The following is a 22,254-nucleotide window of genomic DNA, read 5'->3' as shown; positions in this document are numbered from 1 at the left end:
ATCTTCATAAGTTCATATTTCATCTGATAGAAGAGAAAAGGTGAGTTTACTTCTCCCTGCATATGTATCTCTATAATTTTCGGATCCGACGATGGCGTATTTGTAAATCAGATAATTTTTTTTAAATAACATAAAAAAATACATAACATTAACCTCAATTATTATTATTTGATTTCGACTCTGGTATTAAATTTTTTTTTACATAACAGTAGCATAATTATAATTTTATGCTTACAAATGATATCAAAGTATATTATGTCGAAATCAAATATTTTAAATTATAAAATATATCTATTTTGCATATAGATATGTTTGTTAATACTCTTCGGTGTTATCTGAATTTTCATTATACGATGCTTAAACGATTTGTTTGTGTTATCGATCAATTTTTCTATCTTATCCATTTTACCGTCTGCCTAGGAGCGTCGTGTAACTTGCATTGGAAAGTGTGCTACCCATATTTGATCGACAACAGCACTGTTGAGGGCAACAGCGTTCGTTAGTCATCAACCCAACCCAATTATGGGCAAGAACTATGCAAATAACAATGTTGTTGCATGCAATGATAGTTGCTTCTGTACAGTAGCCAAGGCGATGCTGTAATGACCTACCTTGGTCATTTACGCCTTACATGTAGCAATGCTGCTGTCTATGATAACACAACAAGGCAACAGCACCACTGCCTTTGATCGGTGATGATGATAATAATAATAATAACTATAATTAGTAGTTTAAAGAAGATCTGAAAGAAAAAAAAAAGACTTATCATTTTTTTTTTATGATATTAGAAATAAAAAAAAGATCCCTTATCATTTTCATAAGTTATGAAAATTAATGATTCTAAAAGTGATATGATATAATGAAAAAAGAATTAAAATTGATGAATCAAAATGAAATATAAAAATTTGTTAAATTATCCAATAATTATACAATAGTCAATTGTAAATGAGTCTTGATTTGTGGTTGAAGATTTTTTTTAGAAAGAATGCATTAACTATAATTAGACTTTTTTTTCTAGTTTTTAAAAATGACTCATTAAGGATCATCATAACATTAATAACTCATTATGATTTTAAGTTATATCAGATGTAAAAATAGTATTTCTGAATAAAAAACTATATGATAAAATTTACATGAAACAACATAAATGATTCATAGAAAAGAAAAAGAAAAGTTGGGTTTGCAACTTAGAAATTTTATTTATGGTCTTAAAGAAGCTTCCAAATAATAATATATAAAACTTTATGATATCATTATTTCATTCATATTTAAGAAAAATATTATTGATTAATATATATATCTAACGATCAATTAGAATAAGTTTATTATATTAGTCTTATATATGAATGGTATATTACTTGCTAGTAGTAATTTTGGTTTATTTTATGAAATCAAGATATTTCTCATCAAAAAATTTAAAATAATTAATATGAACAATGCAGCTTATTTTATTAGCAGTGAGATATTTAAGGATTACTAGGATTATCTCACAATGGATATATTGGCTAAGTCTTAGAAAGATTTTGTATATAATTTTACTCAATTAATGATACACCTATTATCAATAGTGAAAGTTTATTATATTAGTCTTATATGTGAATAATATATTATTTGCCAGTAATAATTTTAGTTTATTACATAAAATCAATATATTTCTTATCAAAAATTTTAATATTATTGATATGAATAATATAGCTTATATTATTGGTATTGAGATATTTAAGGATTGTCTCAAAAAAGATATATTGGCGGAGAAAAAAGATTTAGTATGTAATTTTACTGAATTAATGATACACATATTACCAACGATAAAAAATTTAGTCAAAGCCAATATTTCAAAAATGATTTAGAAATGAATCAAATGAAGGATATTTTTTATATATGCATTGTTATAAGTTTATTATATGCTCAAATATATACAAGACCATATATTAGTTTTATAGTTTGAATATTAGATAGAATATTAGATAGAAATGGAACATTAAAAAATTATAAAGACAATGATAAGTCGATTTATATTCACAATCGCTATGACTTGCATTGATAATCTAATTTAATATAATATTATTATACTTATTAGACTTATTGATTTATTTTAAAATTTATTACCATATATAAAATAATTTTTAAAATTTTTAGAATCCAATTAGGTAAATTTATTTTTAAATAAAATTTTGTTTTATTTTATTTATTTTAATTTTAATTTTTTATATCTTATCAATTAATGGATTAAGTAAAAGAATAATAGATTATATTATCCTATTTAATTAGGTAATATATATTATAAATTTGATTATATCTTGATTATAATTATTAGTCAATATAAAAGAAATCCAGTTATAGTAGGATTCAATATGAGAGAACGTTAATAGGAAGGACTCTCCTACTTTTTTATCTTAGATTCTCTGCTTTAATCGTAAAATTTCTAATCTTTCTAATTTTTGTTTCATCACTTATAGTGAACTTGTGAATGATAGGAAGAGAAATAAAAACGAGTATAGTTTTCTTTATCGATCGATATTTACTACAACTTTCGGATCCAATGATAATGCATTTATAGACATAAAGGTTTCTGAAATGACATCGAAAGGTATACAATCCTGATTTTGATATATCATTATTTGATTTCGATTATGATATTAAATTTTATTTTATATAACAGTAATATTATGATTTTATGCTACTGTTATATAAATTTACATCTAGTGCTGCAAATATCTTCATTCTCACCATGGTAAGCAACACACTAAATTCAACCACCAATACAACATCATATGATAGCTTTCCAAACACATCTAACTTCTGATGAAGTACCTCTCATCTGTGGCTACCTGAAACTTGCAAGCACAACACTCTTGACAAAAAGGTAGATATGTGGAACATTTTTGTTTATTTGACTTGATTTAAGGCATGTATAACCTGGTCTCAAAATCTCCTAATCCCACCTTTAATAAAAACTACTGATATTAATTGCAAATACGTGCAAGAACGATAGCAGTGACTAACAAGTGCATTTAAATTGCTGGTGGCTAGTAAGTATCACATGTTTCGTATTTGGTTATTTGTGATCTTTTAATCCAAGTATTGCCATAAAAGACCAGAAAAATCTAGGCAATCAAAGGTCAACTGATGCGAAGTTCAAGGTTGCAATTCCAATATTAGTCAGCTATCCAATTCCATTTAGAATCCCAGTTTCCCAAGCGAAAAATATTTAGCAATTATTCTAAGTTAATAAGTAAACTTTTTTACTAAAAATTAACATAAATAATTCTTATTTTTCAATTTAGACAGGTTTACATGTCGATCTTTTTCATCTCTGAATCACTTGAAACTGCCAAAGAGATGTGAAATTGTGACGTGGAAGCAATGGATTGGCTTTCACCATAATATATATATATATATATATAATAGAGTAAAAGGAGGAAACTTTTTAGGGTTTTCCCTCCTAATCTCCAACCGTTAACAAGCATTGACGACCTCAAGTTTAAGAAATAAATTAATTATAGAAGAAGAAGATCTACTGAAATCTGGCTTTGTGATTGCCAGATTCAGTTGCTTAGACGATGACCCTGAGTACACTGTTGTTCTGTGAAGCTGAATCCACTGTCAAGCTCCGCATAGATGATGAGTTGCTTGAAGGGTGGTTTACTGTTATCTTGTACTCGCCATGGAAGAGTTCGGCCCTGTGCAGACCGTCAGCATCAGTTGTTGCAGCCAGGTTATCAGATTTCCACTCAAAAATCAGCTTGTCAACTACATCTCCGGTCGGCAGGTTCTTGAAGTTGTTGTCTGTCAAGCACATTCTCCAGCATCCCTGTGGATGCCATGCTCCCCACATCACAATACCCTGCACGGCTGGATGCGAATATGCTTCCCTCAGTATGTCCTCCAAATCCTTCGACTGCATGTTCACTTCAGATGTCAGATCATGGACTCAAGGAGAAGATGTCAGAGGCAGAACAGTTACTGTACCTGGTTTGCGTGACCGACGTCCACTTCTGTGAGCCAGATGGGAACATTAGCTCCTGCAAGCTTATCGAGAGCAGATCTCATGTAAGATATGTCGGGGGTGCCGAAGTGGCCCTCAAGCCCGATCGCCATGCGCGAAAGTTTTCCAAAGGATTGTATCTGCCACAGCTTCTGGAGGAACTTTTCCGGAGTTACGTTCCCGTCTACGGGCGCCTCCAGTGTGTTGTAGTCGTTGAGGAACATGAGCGCGTTGGGGTCGAGCTGGTGTGCCTGCTGGTAGAAGACGGACGACGCGTTCTGGCCGAGCTGGCTTTCGAAGTAGGAGAAGTGGACGTTCTCGTTGACGACGTCCCAAGCGATGACCTTACCCCGGTATCTCGGCATCACGGAGTTGAACCTCCTGTTCACTGCTTCCCCAATTTGCTGTGTGGGGAGTGACTTTACCCAGTTCTGCACGTCTTGAGGGTCGTTCCAGACCACGTTGTGGCCTCTGACAGCGATGCCGTGCTGCTTCGCGAACGCGACCATGGCGTCCGCGTCGGTGTACGTCTCCTTGCCCTGCTCCCGCTCGTTCGCGTACCACTTCATCTCGTTCTCGAAGGTGGTGACGGTGAAGCGGGAGGTGAACCAGCTCTGGTATGCCGAGTTCTCGAGGATGGTGTTGGCGATGGCGCAACCAAAGGGGAAGCCGGGCCTCTTCTGCTGAACCGAGACTGATGCACCGGGCAGGGCGCGGCCATTGGCATCCACGGCTTGGATTGCAACAGTCTTCTTGCGGACCTGCATGCAGGTAACTTCTTGTTTCATTGTGGCTTTCACTCGAATAGCTTCGATGTGCACACCGGAAACTCGGTCCGATCTCTTACCTTGCTGATACTCTCCGCTTGGTGAGCTCGCCATTGATCCTCGGTGAATGGTTGCAGCGACACACTGTCCACCCATATCTCCACGCTCGTGTTCTCGCACTGCAGCCACCAGACATTTAGATGGAAGAAATTAAACCTTGTGAAGCGAGCTGAAGAGTGCCGTCGAAAGTCACCTCGAAGTAGAACTCAGCTGGGCCAGAGGATTTGGCAGTCAGGCCACCTTTGAGCATCGACCAACACCCCGACCGGGTTTCAACCGCTCCGACGTGGACGAAGCCATCCTTAGCCGTCTTGAAGATGGCCGTGACGGTGGTGTTTCCTTGGTCGACCTGCAACCAGGCTGAAACAAGACGAGGAACGTCATCGCCGAGCAGTAACGTAAGCGGTGCTTGCAGGCATCGACATGACAATACCTGAGAAGGTGTAGAGCATCCCCCGCTGCAGATAGACCTTCTGAGACATGCTTTGATGTGACAAACTTCTCCCGTCAGTAGCCAAGAACCTGTTACCTGTGTCGGATGTCCTCTCGGCTAGCTTGCCATAGCCGAATACCGACCATCCTTTGAGGCCATCGTTGAATTCTGGATTGCGGACGATACCACCACCATATTGAGGTCTCTGGGGCTCTGCTAAGCACTGTAGGAAGAAGAAGAGATGTCAGGATTCCCATGGTTGTGGGGGTCGTCATCATCAGCCAACTAAAGCTATGTCTTGTTCATAGACAGGACGATTAAGTGATACGAATAAATTTGCGTTAAACGAGAGAGAAAATAATAATAACTTTTTAAGTAATCTATAGAGAAAGAGTGTTAATATTCTCATTAATTACAAGTGACCTAAGTATTAATTTTTTTTTACGTTCTTTCGATTTCAATAAACCATCAAATTTCCTTATGAACTAAACTAATTGATACTTATGAAATATATCGAAAGATGTTTTCAACACTCAATATTTGATAAACAAATTTAATACATTCTTATCAGATTAATGTTTAAAGTGTATTAATAATTTAATTTATAATAATATTATTATTAATTAATACTAAATTTATTAATAATATTTTAGATGATTTATATATTTCTTTAACCTACACAAAATAATCTAATCAAGGTTAGAAGTGGTCAACCTACATTTGAAAGGATGGCAACCATAGTGACATATGCGAAGGATCTTGAATTTGAAGGAATAGACATTATAATGATAAATAAGTTATAGTTTTGCAAGTATAGATACTTAGAAGCCCTTAAAATATTGAATAATATTAGCCATAGTGAAGAACTATATAAATTATAATACATACATATATATGAGAAATACTATATTAATTTCATAAGAATCCAAACAACACTCTTGCCTCTATGCTTGCAGAATAATCATAGGATGTTGAAGTCACCAAATTTCCTGAAGCGACATGAAAGGACAAACCATTAGCAATTTATTTATCTTGGCTACAGAAGAAAATAAAACATGGAAAAAGAGCACTAAACATATCTGAAAAATATTCTACTTTCAAGCTAAATTATATTTCACATGTTTTTCTCATCTTAATCAATTGATGTGTACAGAATTGCTCATCTTATTACATTAATGTGACACATTACATCAATCAAAGTTCATGACATACCTGTGAGTATTGCAGCAGATGAAAACAGAAGGAAGAATTTGACCAAGAAAATCTGCATCCTTCTTCGCACCTGTGAAAACGACTATTCAGTTAAGGAGGAGAAGGAGAAAGAAGAGGAGGTGGCGACGGTGGTGGTGGTTGGCGTCGTCGTCGTCGTCGTCGTGACGATGGAGGAGACAAGTGTAAGAATTAAACGAATAAAGTAAAAAAAATACTCGCAAGATCCTACATTATATAGTGGCCAGGTGGTATGTAAATTTGATCCTTAATTTTCATTTCCAAGTTTAGTAATAGTGTATTTTCAATGATATAGAAAATTTATTGCCACGAAAATGCAACTGTTATTATTATTATTATTGTTATTATTATTATTATTTAGTTATGAATGTTTAATGTTATGGAACATTCGTGCATTAGTTACATTCCATTAGTAGATGAAATAGAATCTTAATTATGAGTATTGAGGGGCATACCTAAAGGGCTGGCAACGGAGTTTGAGAGAGAAAATGTATACAGCCTATTATTATCATCATTATATTATTTCCTATTTTGACAACCTAAATACAACACTCAATGAAGAGTAATCACCATATAGTATTCATTAATTTTATGTAGAATTCTGCTTTAAAAAATAATTACATGGAAATTTTGTTATAAATATTATATATATATATATATATATATATATATATATATATGTGGAATAACTTAGTTATATTTATAAATTTTGATATAGCATATATATCATTTCAAAATTTGAAATCATACATTATTGTCATTAACATCCATCAAAAGTCCTAATAATTATTTGCAAATTTGATTATTTAGATTAAATAAGCATATAAAAATATAAAATGTTGATATTTTAAAATATTGTAATGGGTTTTAATTAATATATACAAATTAGAGTTTCAATCAACAAATAGTTGACACTGCATAAACAAACCTCAACTTTAGATTGAAAATATGATAATTATTGGCTTCACAGGAATATATATGTATATATATATTGCAATTTGTCCATTAGTGCATCAATAAAGTTTAAAATGGCAGTTGAATAGTAGCTTTGAATTGCTACAAATAATTAATGCATCTCCCTTAAACTTATTTGGTAGGTTATTAATGTTTCCTACCTACCGTTCATGTCTCCTTATAGACTTTTATTTTAATTATCATCTCACAATTCTGTGTTCAGACATTTACGAACACAACTCTCAAACAATCACAGCAGAATTAGGAAAGTTTCAACCAAATCTCGGATTTTGATGAACAACTAATCTACTTTTTTTTATGAACACAACTACTATTAATCTTTTCAAAGTAATTTGGTCCATGTCGAGGACAAAAATAAGATCATATCTCATTTGCTAGCTTAAAATTTTAGGTACAATAAACACAATCTCTAATTGTTTAAGAGTCGAGGGTTTGGATGAACGAACATCTCATCCAGCGCTAAGATTTTTGAACCTTGTTTGTGTCGTATTGGCTTAGAATAAAAGAACTCATCTAATGTATGCGCCAATATGCAGTTACACCAAGATTTAAAAAGGTTAAAATTATAGGTTTTATTAGGTTGAGATGAATGTAAGCTAATCAAATGTAATTAATATTTTGACACACTATCAAGATGTGTATCTATTTTGGCAAGTAATATGTGGTGGGAGATTAATCACCATATAGTATTCAAAATTTCCTAATAGAATTTGTTCTTGATTGATAAATGCATGAGAATTTTGTTTTTTTTTTTCTTAGATGAAGATTGAATTGTACCATCAAATCCTTCCTTTGATCCTTCGTTTTCTTGATTAATAATAGCCATAAATTAACCATTGACGATTGATAGCCAATAAAGATTATGATTTTTCTCATGTAGTTGACTTGAACTACTACAGAGTGTTTGTTACGCAAGCTAAAAGCTGAAGCAACAATGATCCCTTAGTTTAAAAGGTGATGGTGACATGCATGGCTCGTATAACGATGAACAGTACACTATTCCATTATAATGCTCAGATACGAAGCATTATTCAATGGTGGAATTCAATTATGAAACATAGTATCGGCTATGATATAGTCGAGCCTAATCATAAAATAATGATATAATTAAATCTAGTACGAAATATCTTTTATCCATGATGCAATCAAGCCTAATTCATGAAATACTATTTGACGATGACGTGGTTGAATCCGACTATAAAGTGTCTTCTAGTTACGATACAGTTGAACCTAATTATAATTACATAACCATCATGTGAATTAACTCCTATTTTAATTTAATTATTATCTTACCTCTCTCGTTATAAAAAGTAAATATTTTTTTATAAATTTTGAAGTAACTGAATCCCTGTTGACTTAAGAATCAAATAGATTTTTATCGAGCACATCACGATATAGTTTTTTAAGGACTATTTATCGAATCTCTTAACTCCATGATATTGTGTATGTGACGAGTTTTAATTTTTTATTTAGATTGGATCTGAATTTCTAGTTTATCGGACAATCAAAATATGAATTATTGTTATTGACATTCGATATTTGTTTTTTTAACAATATACCTCGTCTCTCCTACATGTTGCAAATTTTAATTAGCATAAGATAGATTCGGATAATAATTTTTTGCACACACATAGTTTTTCTTCATTTTCGATCAACGAAATAAAAGATAAAAAATGTAAAAAGTTTGCAGAAACTAAAAGAGTAAAATAATCTCTGGCAAAAGACTGCTGGATTATTGGGATAGAGGTCTGAAATCATTTAGACTCATCAAGAATCTAAACATCACTAAATTGATCATACAAAATGCTTAAGAATTAATCAACAGGAACAATTAAAATGACTAGTTAATGATCATAAAATTAAGTCAAATGAAATAGCTAAAAGGGCTAAGAACAATTAAAAATGGATTAAGGACATTACAGAATTTTGATTTTCCTTACTGATCTCATATCCAACATTTATGTCACTTTCTAAAATAGTAAACACATGGAAGAAATCATTTCTCTTTATTTTTCATCAAATTAATCTAACTAGAAAACCAAAAACTTCTTCAGTATCTTAAATGTTGTATGCAGCTAATACACATGAATAGAGTATCCAATATTATAAAAGGTGAAAAGTCTCTGTGCATGCCACTAATTTTTCTCTATTGGTCGCACACAAGCATGCAGAAAGAAGTGCTCGTAGAAGAAATTACATGAAACTTAGACAAAGATCAACCTTGACCATTTGCTATCAGTCTCTGAAAATTCAGCATTAGAGCCAGAAAAATCAAGCATGCTTTGCATGAAACTAAGCAAATATATGAATAATGCTTTCTGTGCTTGTTGAGATTGAAGAAGACTAAATTGTATCAGTATCACATAAGTAGTCTACTTGAGGTTAGGTAGCAAAGTGATAATTGTGGAAGCACGGAATGTTTGACTGAGCTTTGGCATCTCCCAAAGGCGAAGTCGTGAAGAATTAGATGAGAGCCCAAACTTATCAAACACCAGTGTTGACTAGAGTTTTTGGAGACAAGTTGCCATTTCTTCTTGAGAAAATTACAGTTCTTCAGCTGAGAACTTGAAGATCAACTCAGAAGCTAGTAGGCTTCAATAGTTCATGATAAAATTTACATTCTTTTTATCCATCATTGTCAATTCCTCTCTTAATCTCTCTCGCTACGAGCTCATCCTCAACCCTTGTTATATGCAATAGGAATTAAACCTGAAAAGATTTAGTTTTTCTTCCCACATATTATCCAAAACCCAAGATATCAAGAAAGAAATTCAATATCCACAAATAAAGAACATACAGAAAGTGTAAGATTAACGTGATTCAATAATTCTCTATTTATATAATAATTCTACCGGTAAAATCAAATTGAAAAATCAATACAAAGAATCACCTTTTAACTTGACCTGAATCTGAAACTTCTTGCGAGTCTTCTCACATAAACTCGAAGAATTTTTCTCTCGCCTTTCTCTAGATCAACTAAAAAATACCCTCAAAAGCACTAAAGTATTTTCTTTCTTGCTTTTCCGGCTTACCAAACCCTTAAGACTTAAGGTGTATTTATAGGGACAAATCTTAATTCACCGAGAAGTGTTTTTCCTATTTGGATCTCTAATCCAAATTCCAATCTTATCCCCAAAGAGTTTGAATTTAATTAGGACTCTCTCAAATAATTTTGATCTCATTTTTTGTGCCTTACGTAGAAAATTTGTAATCATTGAAGAATTCATCACAACTATACGAATTGAATGAATTCATAATCCAACACTTAATTCCATCAAACTTGTGAATGCATCCTCAGTAGCCAGAACCAAATTAGTGATGCTACTTAATTTTGAAGAGATATATTCATCTCATTATTTTACCACCAACCATTTTTTTTTTTTTCATAATCATCTACATCTTTGAAACTAAGAATATCACTCTTCAGTTTTTGTACAATCAACAAAACTTGTTGTCCTAAGTAATTACCATAGTTCCTTCATTCCAAATGGTACAACCTCTGTTGTAATATTTATTTCATTAGGGTCATGCAACTTTAAGTAACTTTTAAAATTCTATCTTCATATTTATAATTATAATGTTGGGAATCTAAAACACTTAACAAAAATATATTCCTTTGTATCTTTGGAATATAAGCCATATCATTGCAAGTATGTACTAATCTATCAGACTTTTTAATCTTCACTTTACTAACAATCGTGACTTCTACTATTGAGCAATATGAGTAGCATATGAAAAATCTAAAAATTTAACTCTTTTAGAAAAAATACACCATTATCTTTGGAGACTATGAAGTCATTTTTATCGATATTAATCACAAGAGAGCACTCGTCGATTTATTTTTTAGATAATTTTTCTTAATATATTTGTACTCTTCGCATCTATAGCACTAAAAAACATCTAAGAACTTGATTCTTGATCTCGATATGGCCATGCTAAAATCCACCTCTATCAAAAAAATCATTTATGTTCTTATATATATATTTTTTAATAGCATGAGATACTAAAACTTATTCTAACTTGTTCAAAAGTTATTATATCCTTTGCATGCAATATTATTTCTGTAAAATTATCATAGGAGTTGGTGAGTAATGTAAGAAGCAATGTTGCTATATTTTCTTCATCAACCTTCACATCAATATTTTTCAATTGATATAATATTCTTTTGAATATATTCAGATGCTCTACTAGATTTTCAGCTTCTTCCATCCTCAATCTATATAACAACTGCTTCAAATGTTAGTTAAACTTTTAGTCAATTAAAATTTTTCTAACTTATCACAAATAACTACGGTAGAATCATTACCAATAATATTATGAATAAATTTTTTTAGCTTATCCAAATAATCATGGTTGAACCATTATTAATAATATTAATGATAATATTATTATCAATACAAAGACAAATAATACTTACATGATTTGTCGTAAGCTCCTCATAATCTTCATCGCTCATCTTTTTTAATATGTCAGCTCATTCTTTCAATATTCTTATTGAGTCTTGCTAAATAAAAAGATCTTTCACCTTTCTTTGCCAATTTCTTCTATTAATTTATCCATAGTAAAACTAATTAATTCAATCGATGTTATCATCCTTGTTGATTAAGAGATCAACAAATAAAAACCACATAAGAAAGCTTATACAAGATTAATGTAGTTCATCGACTCCCTTTCTACATTTACGAAGAAAATTAAATTCCTCATTATATAAGAAAAATTAATATAATAAATCATTTTATCTCACACTCATGGCTATTCTTGTTACGTAGATTTCTAATCTAAATCTTAATTCTAATCTATCATAGTTTAAATTTAATTAAAACTCTCTAATCAATTTGAAGATAATCAGAACTTTTAAACACTTATCAATCCTAATAAATTTTTGATATAGTAATCCTAACAAAATCGTACTGCTAAGCTGAAATTGTCATGTTTGGTGTGACAAGAAGGAGAAGTTATGTGCTGTTGTATTTGAATGACTGCACTTTTTGCCTTGTCATGCAGTTTGCGTGTGTCACTCGATCCTCTGTCCACAGTTCATGCAATCCAAATGATTCCAACTTAGATGATGACTGAAAGGCCTCGCAATATGTTACTGTCGAGAGATCAAAAGGAGGTGCGATGATGGTGATAAAATTTGGATCTCAGGAAATGAAAGAGGCTCGAGCTGAAGTAAAGAGACATTGATGCGTGCCATTTCTCTAATCAGATAGTGTTCGATCAAACTCTCCTTCATCGCCAAAATAGAGGCAGTGGGAAACGATCGACTTGTCCACCGCAAACAAAGCATGGCTTCTCCATACTCAACATATTGGCCAGCCGTGTGCTGGAGACAGGCGAGAGACACAAGTTTTTGGTGAACACAGTTGAAATGTTGTGCTTTCACTCGATCAAAAACTGTGCTGGCCAAGAAGTTTGAGATGTTATAGGTAGTATTGGTAATCTCCTTTTGCGTGCAAGTTTGAGATTGACACTTGAGATGGTGACAGATAAACTGGTGCTGCAAGTATCTTCATTCTCATCATGCAATTTACACACTAAATTCAACGACCATCACAGCATCATCTGACAGCTTCCAAACACATCTGACTTCCGATGAAGCCCCTCTCATCTGTGGCTTGGTGAAACTTGCTTGTACAACACTCTTAACACAAACGTGGATGCGTCAAACATTTTGTCTATTTGACTCGATTGAAGCCATGTTTAAAAACCTACTCATATTAATTGCAAATACATCCAAGAATGATAGCAGTGACTATCAAGTGTGCATTTAAATTGCTGTTGGCTAAAAGTATCTATCACATGTTGTTTTGTGTTTGTTTTCCTTAGCTTCCTCTTTGATCTTTGAATCTAAGTGTTGTCATAAAAGACCAAAAAATCCAGAATTCCGGTCGCACAAACAAAAAAAATTTAGAAATTATTCTAAGTTAAACAGAAAAAAAAATGACTAAAAGTAACAGAAATAATTCTTATTTTTCAAATTAGAGACAAAGCTTTACAAGTCAATTTTTTATCTTCTCTGAATCACTTGAAACACTGAAAGAGATGTGAAGATTTGCGATGACAGATAGCATTCCCATTGGCTTACACCATATCTGTTGACTGGAGATATATAAGAAAAATCCGACATCTTTTATGTCTTTCTTTTCTTTTGAGAAAAGAGGTTAAGAATTTAAAGAGAAACTTCTGCTGATTCCTCACTCGTTGTGAATGAATGCCTATCCGTGCTTCATGTTTCTTTCATTCTGCACACCCATTTGGCTTATTCAGGGTGGAAACTAGCTTTCCGTAGAGCTGTATTGTGGTGTCTGTCTATTTCATGGACTATCTATTCTAACAATTCCCATTCTTTCATTTGACTTCTGCCTTCCTTCCTCTGTTCTCTGATCCAATAAAAGATCCCAGGTTTGGAGTTACCATCTTCCACCTCAATCCTCCTTACCTCCTTAGGGATAACAGTACTTCCAATGCTTGATTCTTGTCAAGTACCAGTATGCGTATTTGCTGACGAGAACAGAGAATGATTCTGTGACTCAAATCCTCATCAACTAGATAATAAAAGCAACCATCATTAGGTAAGCTGCATTAGATGTTCCCATCATCTTACTCTCAGTGATCAGAATGTGAATTAGATGGCAAGAATTCTCAAACAAACCACATGAATTGAACTGGATGACGTAAATTTTGGATCTCATGCACTTCATACCAATTCACTGTTCATGAATATGAAGGTTGAAGTCAAACAGATGAATCGGAGGTGGGGCTGATTGCTAGGGACATCTCAGGCTGATTCAGAGGTACGTTCCTGGTTTGGCGTGACAGATTAGAAAACAAAAGCGTAGATGATTTGGCATCGTTCGCCTGTTGTTACTGCTGGAGATGTCTTGTTATGCGATGTTACCATCTTGAGTTGACGTCACTTGCTTCCAGCACAGTGATTGACCAAGAAATTACAGTGCTCATGGATAATTCATGAGCAAATGCCATGGCGGATGAGTTGAGCACACAGATTGATGGCCCAAGAAATCGGTTCCGAGCTCTCTCTGTTCCTACTTGGACGTATCGGTGGAGCGCACTCCATCAACATAACTCTCCTCCCCTGTTTTCGTTCGTTTCGTCCGAATCCATCGTCATCTCCCCCACAGATTTGACTCTCCACCGCCTACTATTCTACATCTCGCCGTGCTCGACCAACTACTTTCCAACTAAGCTGGCCTTCTTCGATTTCCTATTCCAGAAGCTCGAGGAGCTTTGAAGCCCCCGCAGCGCCCGAAGACTGCGTCTTTGTTCTGTCATGTGGAGACCGAACGCGATGCTGAGAGCTGATCTACCATTTCTTGCTGTAAAGATCGTACCTTGAAGCCCTGCTGCGGTTAAAGACGGAAACTTTGTTGTGTTTTGTAGAGAGGAGGAGGAGGAGGAGGAGGCGATGATGTTGAGAGCTCGAGAGCAGCGAAGAGAGAACGACCGCAACAAGAAGGAGAAGGAAGTGGTGATGCAGCCTTCCATATGGGGGCGTCTGCCTGACGAGCTCCTGGAGCGCATCATCGCCCTCCTCCCCCTCCGCACCATCCTCGCCCTCCGCCCCACCTGCCGGCGATTTAGCTGCCTCCTCTCCTCCCCGGCCTTCCTCTCCCTTCTCCACGCCCACAACTCCCTTGCCTTCCTCCTCCTCTCCCACCCCCAGTTCTCCCACCGCTGCCTACCGCTCTACGATCCAGCCGCTGATGGGTGGCGCTCCGTCCCCCTCCCCCCATCATCCACCTCCGGATCCGCTTCCCCCTCCTCGCTTCTCCTCCTCTCCGCCGCTTCGGGACTTCTGCTCTTCGCCCTTGGCCGTTCCTCGCTCCTTGTCGCGAACCTCCTCACGAACGCCTCAAAGGTCCTCCCTTTGCCCACAAACTCCGCCGCCCCCTCATCCGCCACCCTCGTTTCCCTTCCCTCCCGTTCCAACTCCACCCATGGGTACAAGATCTTCCTCCCCTGCGCCTCCGACGACGACGTCTTCGTCTACGATTCCGCCTCCCTCGCCTGGACCCGCTTCCCCGGCTTCGAGCCCGTCCTCGGGCGACGGAATCCGCACCAAGGCGGCGCCTTTTTCGACGGGTCGCTCTATTTCACCACCCCCGAGCCCTTCTCCACGGTAGGCTTCGATCTCCGGAACGGGGCGTGGGACGTCGGAGTCGCCCCTCCAATGCCGGAAGACTTGGCCTTCGTCCGTCTGGTGGGCGGATGCAGCGGAAGCGGAGAGGACCACCTCTACCTCGTCGGCGGGATCGGAAGGGATGGGATCTCAAGGAGCCTAAAACTGTGGGAGCTCGTGGGGAGGAAGGAAGAGAGAAGGGGCAGAGCTTGGGAGGAGATCGGGCGGCTGCCGGAGATGATGTGCCGCAAGTTCATGTCGGTCTGCTACCACAACTACTCCCATGTCAACTGTCTCTGGCACGAGGGGCTTGTTTGCATCTGCTGCACCACCTGGCCGGAGGTGCTGTTCTTCAAGGTGTCAAGGGGGACTTGGCACTGGCTGCCGCGGTGCCCGATGCTGCAAGAGAAGTGGAGCTGTGGATTCCGGTGGTTCTCCTATGTCCCCGACCTCTTTGCTCTGGTTTGATCCTTCTCTTCTGTTCAGGAACTGTTGCAATGCATATATCAATTTGAGACGCATCCTTTTCTTTCTCTTTCTTGCTCTGTCTTTTCTGGCGATCGATTGATGGTATTTAGGTGTTGTCACTTGTAAAAAATTCTGAGCTTGAACTACTTGCGTATGAACTTCTTGTTCTGCAATTTTGAGATGAAGCATATCATCCGAAGAATGCATGGTATCAGTTGATCATAGCATTACTTTGCATGTGATGATAGTTGTTGATCTTGTAGATAAAGTTCTAAGTATATCCAGATTTCTCGGCTCTGTAGTAGCAGAGATATACTACACAGATGACTGCTCTAATTTGCTTTCAGCTTTTCACTGTGGCTACTCACTCATCTGATGTTTCATTTCATGCTTAATTAGCATTACTGGTACCTAACACTGCACAGAACTTTGATACTGGCTGTAGAATTAGTATTTCATGCTTAATTAGCAGTTCTTGTTTGAATCTGGCTGTATAATTGAACCTGCTTTTGACTGACCAACATCAGAACCATATGCTGAAATTTCAGTAAAACTATCCCAGAAGATCTTGGTTTGACAGTTTCAAGCTGTAATAGTATTGATTTTATCGAAATTTCCTTGAGAAACATTCCTTGTTGAACATCATATCGAACATCCAAATTAAGGGGAATGAATGAGACAGAGATGTAAAGCTTTAGGTGCCAAATCATAGTACACTGTCAATAGCAGCACTGTGGCAAAGGTGTTGTATACGAACATTTATTACGATGTGGTAACTCCAACAGCATCGTGAATGCGAATTAATTTTTTTCCTCAGCTTGTCAACAATAAAAAACAGAGCATCTAATAAATGGAATGAGATTACGAATGTAATAAATAATACATGTAAAGGAATTTGTAATTGTTAAGAGCCATTGGTTTCTCCATATTGATTATGTTTTGTTTTCTTCAACCTGGTCAAGCTTCCATCCCTCAATCATGGTGGATGCATACAATTCAAGATATGCTTATGGAAAGAAGTTGCTTCTGGAATGGTCAAAATAAGACCAATGCAACTCTCACTCCATGTTTGACCAATCTGCTTCTGGAAACTGGTCTTTCTTTATCTTTTTTTTTTTTTACCTAGTCCTTTCAATATATATATATATATATATATATATATATATCCTTTCAAATACTTAAATTTCTAATACATGTTGCTCTTATTAAATTGGTGGAATAAACTCGGGTTAACCAATGTTAAGTATGATCGCTAGTGAGTTCCAAAAAAAAAAAAATACATTTTAAAGAGCAAAATATAAAAATTACTAAGTTATAGGAATTTAATGTCAGTATACTATTTGATCAACTTAAGAGATTAACTATAATATAATGACATTATAGGAGATGATTAGTTTTTCTAGTGTTGTTTAGGAACACAATCATATACCTATAATTATCCCTAGAAAATATGTTGTATAGCTTGGAGAGATCCTCGTGATTATAAGCATAAAAATTATAATTATATTATGTAAAAAAATTTAATGTTAAAATCAAAATCAAATAACTTATAATCATATTATGTAAAAAAATTTAATGTTAAAATCAAAATCAAATAACGATAGATGAAGATCAAGATTACATATTTTTGGATGTTAATTTAGAATAACTTTCTCTTTGATCCGAGTATGTAATTCGATCCGTAGGAAGCAACAATACAAATCTATAAGATAAAACTAATCTTTTTTTTTCTCCTTTTTTTTCTAACGAAGGAGTAAGGATTAATAGGGAGATGAAAATAGATATATAATCACTTTGTGAATAATCCCTTGATGTTTTATATATATATAGATAAGAGTAAGATAAGTAATTAAGAGAGTCCTCCCATCGAGATAATCTTCTAAGAAATCTTACCATAAGTATTGATTGATAATCATAATCTATAATATATCTTACCTAATTTAACATAGTCTTATAATGGAACAGTTTTAACAGACAACCATGTTGTAAAGCTCATAGACATCCCCAAAAATATACAAGTCTAGTGAGAGAGAGAGAGAGAGAGAGAGAGAGAAAAGTGGAATCTAATAATCAATTATTTACCTAAAAAAATATTGTTTTATCACATTGAGAAAATTATAGTAAGCTCCTCTTGTGTCGAAAGCATTGACTCTGATTCTAGTTTTACTGAATTTGGAATCAAAATAAATTGATTTCAATCGATTCAAAACCAACTGTTTTGATTTTGGTTTCAAATCGAAACCATTTATTTTAATTTAGATTTTAATATATATATTTTTTGAAATATTTATCTAATTATTAAATTATTAAAAACGATAGATTCATCGTTTGGAAGGGCATTTAATTCTTTAAATTTTTTTTCTTTTAGCCAGTTTTAGATTTTAGAAATCAAAACTGAAGCATCGAAACATGGCTCGAGTTCCATTCAAAACTATCGAACTATTAGTCTAATTCGATTTCAGTTCTTGATCGGTTCGATTTTTATTTGAATCTAACCATTGTTGGATCGAAAAAATTATTGATAAAAAAATAATATATATAATCTGACCTCATCGCCATGGTTATCCTCCAGTCAACGTGACGTGCTCATTGTTGGATGCTCCTAAAAGAAAGGTGCGCGAAAGTTGGTGAGCTTTTGATTGAGAGACTTGGAATAGGCAGATTGCTCAGCATAGCCTTCTCAGTCTAATCACAGGTTTTGTGAAAGGTAATGGGTGTGCCTTCCTTTCTACGACAACCCTAAGCCGAGAGACATTAAAAAGTGGAGGCTAAAAGCCTCGTTGGTTCATTTACTGTAAGAAGAAATAGACCCACAGCGCTCGCTTCTCCTGAGCGGTGTGAAGGGAGCGGCCTCGAGCGAACTATTCTTTCGCCTTTTACTAAAGAATAGCGTGTGCTTATCATCCAAATCAGCTTTAACTTTCCTTCCCACCTAACCAAAGTAAAAGACATGTCCCCAATTAGGTCCAACCAATCAATCAAATAATGATGTAAACTCATGCAAGCATTATAAATGAGGCTGGTATTTTAAAAAAATTATAAAAGATAAGTGATAAAAATAAAATTGAGTCCATAATCTTCAAATAAACTATTAAAATTTTTGCCAACTAAATTATATTTCATATTAAAAGATAAGTGATAGAAAGGAAGGTCTCTCCCAATATGTATTCATGTCTCTAAATTCCTTTGAGCTAATTTAAGCATGACTTGTTATGGAAATGGTTGATATGGTTGTTGTTGTTGTTGATATTGTTGACCATAAAGTTGACATAGTTTGGGTCAGTCCCCAAGGCGCAAGCTCATCTAAGAGGCCTACGGGGGGCCATGTATAGAGATTGGAGTGGGAAGCTGGTTCGATTGGAACGATGCCAAGGCGCTGCTTGTTCGTTAGAGGCGGATTTTGGTGTCATCCCGAGGTACGCCTTAGCCTCGTCGAGATCCCTGCACAAGCGATCAGTGTCGAGGGATGTTCTCGACCCGACTCCTATGATAGTAAAGTTAGTTAGAATGTAGAAAATAGTAGATGTGATTGTTCCTTTAAGTTTTGGGGCTAGCTTTTATACTTGAGCAACCGATGGAGTGTGATCGATGACTGGTTTCAGGAGTCCCTTACATCGTCTAGGGGCTCATTTATGTTAAGAGTTGGTAAGCACACCTCTTTGAGGGTGACATCAAAGAAAGACGACTACAAGAATGTCGTTTGTCAAGGTTAGAACCCGTTTGGGATAAGCACAAGGGTTTCTCGACATAGTCCCTCCGATACATGAGTGAGTAATTAACAAAGGTAAAGAGATTTTAGTAAACAATAACTAACATGAATTTCTTTGGCTTTGTAGACTCTTGATAGTTGATTTAACTAGAGAAAATATTTTGAGATATGGGTGGAACATTCTCTCGAATTGTTTCATGTCCTCCTTAGCATGTGTGAAGCCACAATTGGAGTACTGAGATAGCACCACGAGTTGAGCATCATCTAAGATGACACACCACTATTAGTAGATAGAGAGGGAATTGACGCCGAACCTCTAACGCATCAACGTACATATACAAATTCTTACACATCAGGTCATATAGATGTTGCTCGACCTAAGGTACCTACATTTGAGACTTGTCCGTGCTCTAGGTACTTGAGAGTTTGGACAAAATCATGATCATAGAAATCTTTCATAACCTAAAAATCCTCGAGGAGAATGATGCACTCTTTCTTATCCTCAAGCTATCCAAGGATAAAACTCCTACTCTCTTGGCTATGTATTAACTGAGGGAGCAAGACTCATATGATAAGAAAGAGAACATTTTCCTAGCTTGACAATGGAGTAGGCTCGAGCACTGTGTTTTGGATGCCTGAGAGGAGAGTAGAGGTAAAAAGGCTCAAAGAAGGCAAGTGAGGGCTCACGATGCAAAGTCAACCCCAAAATTATGGAGGGGGCCCTCGTATAGCCTTAGGCCATCATTTCGACTTCCAGAAGTCCCATCAAGATTCCCACTCAATTTTTTCACTCGATCTCCCCTCACCAACTCAACACTTAATAAATTTCTTCGTTAAAGTGTTAACCAAGGCAAAAGTTGATTGACCTTTGGAGCCTACTTGAAAAATGCACATGATGATGAAAATACATCTGATGCATCCTTCTCAATGATATTTATATCAGTCTCTTCTTCTAACATCAAAATGATAGAAATGATATCAATGATATTTATATCAATCCCTCCTCCTTATGCTAAAATGATAAGGATAATATCGTTTATGTCCAAATCAACCCAATTAGATTCGGTTCCACATATGTATTAAGTATGATGTGGTCAAGTTAAGGGGCTTGAGCGTCCACTCGGTGGTGCCTGATGTATACCAACATCAAGGTCGAGTAAGGTTCTTAACGTGATCCTTTCGATGGTCTAAAGAGTCCCAAGATAGAAAATGAGAGATTCGAGTAAACATTAACTAATATAGATTTGTGTGGCCTGATAGACTTTCTATATTCGATTTAACTTGAGGGAATATTCTGAGAAATGTTCAAAATATTCCCTCAACAATTGACCGCTATACTCCTTGTGCTACTACGTATCGAGTCCTAATTGAGGCAAAAATTTGCCCTATTAGTTCTCATGCCTATCCAGCCAATTTGGTCGTTGGTTAGTAGGGCTACCACGTATCGAGTCCTAATTGAGGCAAATATTTACCCTATTAGTTCTCATACCTATCAAGCCAATTTGATAGTTGGTTGATAGAATGATCCAGCAAAAAGTCGGTGAGCTTTTGACGAGAGCCTCACGACAGCCAGATTGCTCACCATAGCCTTCTCAATCTAATTACTGGTTTCTTAAGGCAATAGGTTTGCCTTCCTTTCTACGACGAGCCTTAGCCGAGACACCAAATCACAGGAGGAGGCCAAAGCCATGTTGGTTCATTTACCGCAAGAAGAAATAGACCCACATCGCTCGCTTTAACGAGAGCTTCGAGCGGAGCTGCTTCACAAGGGATTCCACCTCGCAACTTAAGGTCACGCAGCTGCGTGGCGAGCACAGAGCGAACTATTCTTTCGCCTTTTACTAAAGAATACCGTGTGCTCGCCACTTATGGCAGCATACGCCAATTTTTGAAGGGTCCCTTCTCTTTAAAGGAGAGCCCGCCAATCAAAGCTTAAATGTTTCTTTCATCTCATTTTTTTATTACAAGAAATATTTTCATTTTGGCTAGTTACAGCAATGAAAATATTGATTAATTAATTAGGCCACCGACTAACGATGGAATAAAATGATTTATTCATCGACCCTCGATTCCTAGAGCCAGTCATTCCAAATTGGATAATATCTGATATTATCCAATTTCTAATTATTTAAAACCATTACCCCGATTTTCATCCATCGATGGGAAAGATTGAGGGTCACAATTGATGCCAAACGGGAATGACCCAATCTTGCAAATCAGATATGATTTTGGATGCTTTTTCTCCTCGTCAGGATTGAATAACTACGTACATGATTATACAGCTCACTCAGAAGACAAATAAATCAACACAGCGTCGAGGCAAAAGTGTATTTATTTTAAATTTTATTAAACTTATCGATCACAAGCGTATAAAGAAAAATTAAGATTATTTCACTATTTTATTTATGATAAATTAATTTTGAGAATTTTATTGTCCCATTTCAAATTGACAAACAAATCAGATAGGTGCGCCCTTTCGCC

General features: G+C 35.6%; 2 protein-coding genes and 1 non-coding gene across 3 annotated transcripts; 2 read left to right on the top strand and 1 right to left on the bottom strand.

The window, feature by feature from the left end:
- Positions 1-3,371: 3,371 nt before the first annotated feature.
- On the bottom strand, positions 3,372-10,478 carry LOC135618456 (endo-1,4-beta-xylanase 5-like). The gene is made up of 8 exons (XM_065119350.1): positions 10,344-10,478; positions 6,461-6,530; positions 6,191-6,237; positions 5,249-5,471; positions 5,009-5,175; positions 4,836-4,934; positions 3,973-4,749; positions 3,372-3,901 (listed from the first exon to the last, which is right to left on the bottom strand). Exons 2-8 carry the CDS (start codon positions 6,516-6,518, stop codon positions 3,557-3,559), a joined length of 1,716 nt encoding a protein of 571 aa, XP_064975422.1. The 5' UTR covers positions 6,519-6,530; positions 10,344-10,478; the 3' UTR covers positions 3,372-3,556.
- Positions 10,479-14,458: 3,980 nt separating this feature from the next.
- On the top strand, positions 14,459-16,245 carry LOC135618366 (F-box/kelch-repeat protein At5g43190-like). The gene has a single exon (XM_065119277.1). The coding sequence runs from the start codon at positions 14,883-14,885 to the stop codon at positions 16,062-16,064; it is 1,182 nt and encodes a 393-aa protein (XP_064975349.1). The 5' UTR covers positions 14,459-14,882; the 3' UTR covers positions 16,065-16,245.
- Positions 16,246-21,571: 5,326 nt separating this feature from the next.
- Positions 21,572-21,689, top strand: LOC135592638 (U5 spliceosomal RNA). The gene has a single exon (XR_010479169.1). It is a non-coding gene; the product is annotated as a U5 spliceosomal RNA (small nuclear RNA).
- The last annotated feature ends 565 nt before the right edge of the window (positions 21,690-22,254 follow it).

Source organism: Musa acuminata, chromosome BXJ1-1, assembly GCF_036884655.1.
Source record: "Musa acuminata AAA Group cultivar baxijiao chromosome BXJ1-1, Cavendish_Baxijiao_AAA, whole genome shotgun sequence".
Lineage (NCBI taxonomy): Eukaryota > Viridiplantae > Streptophyta > Magnoliopsida > Zingiberales > Musaceae > Musa > Musa acuminata.
This window is presented reverse-complemented; position numbering and strand designations above follow the sequence as displayed.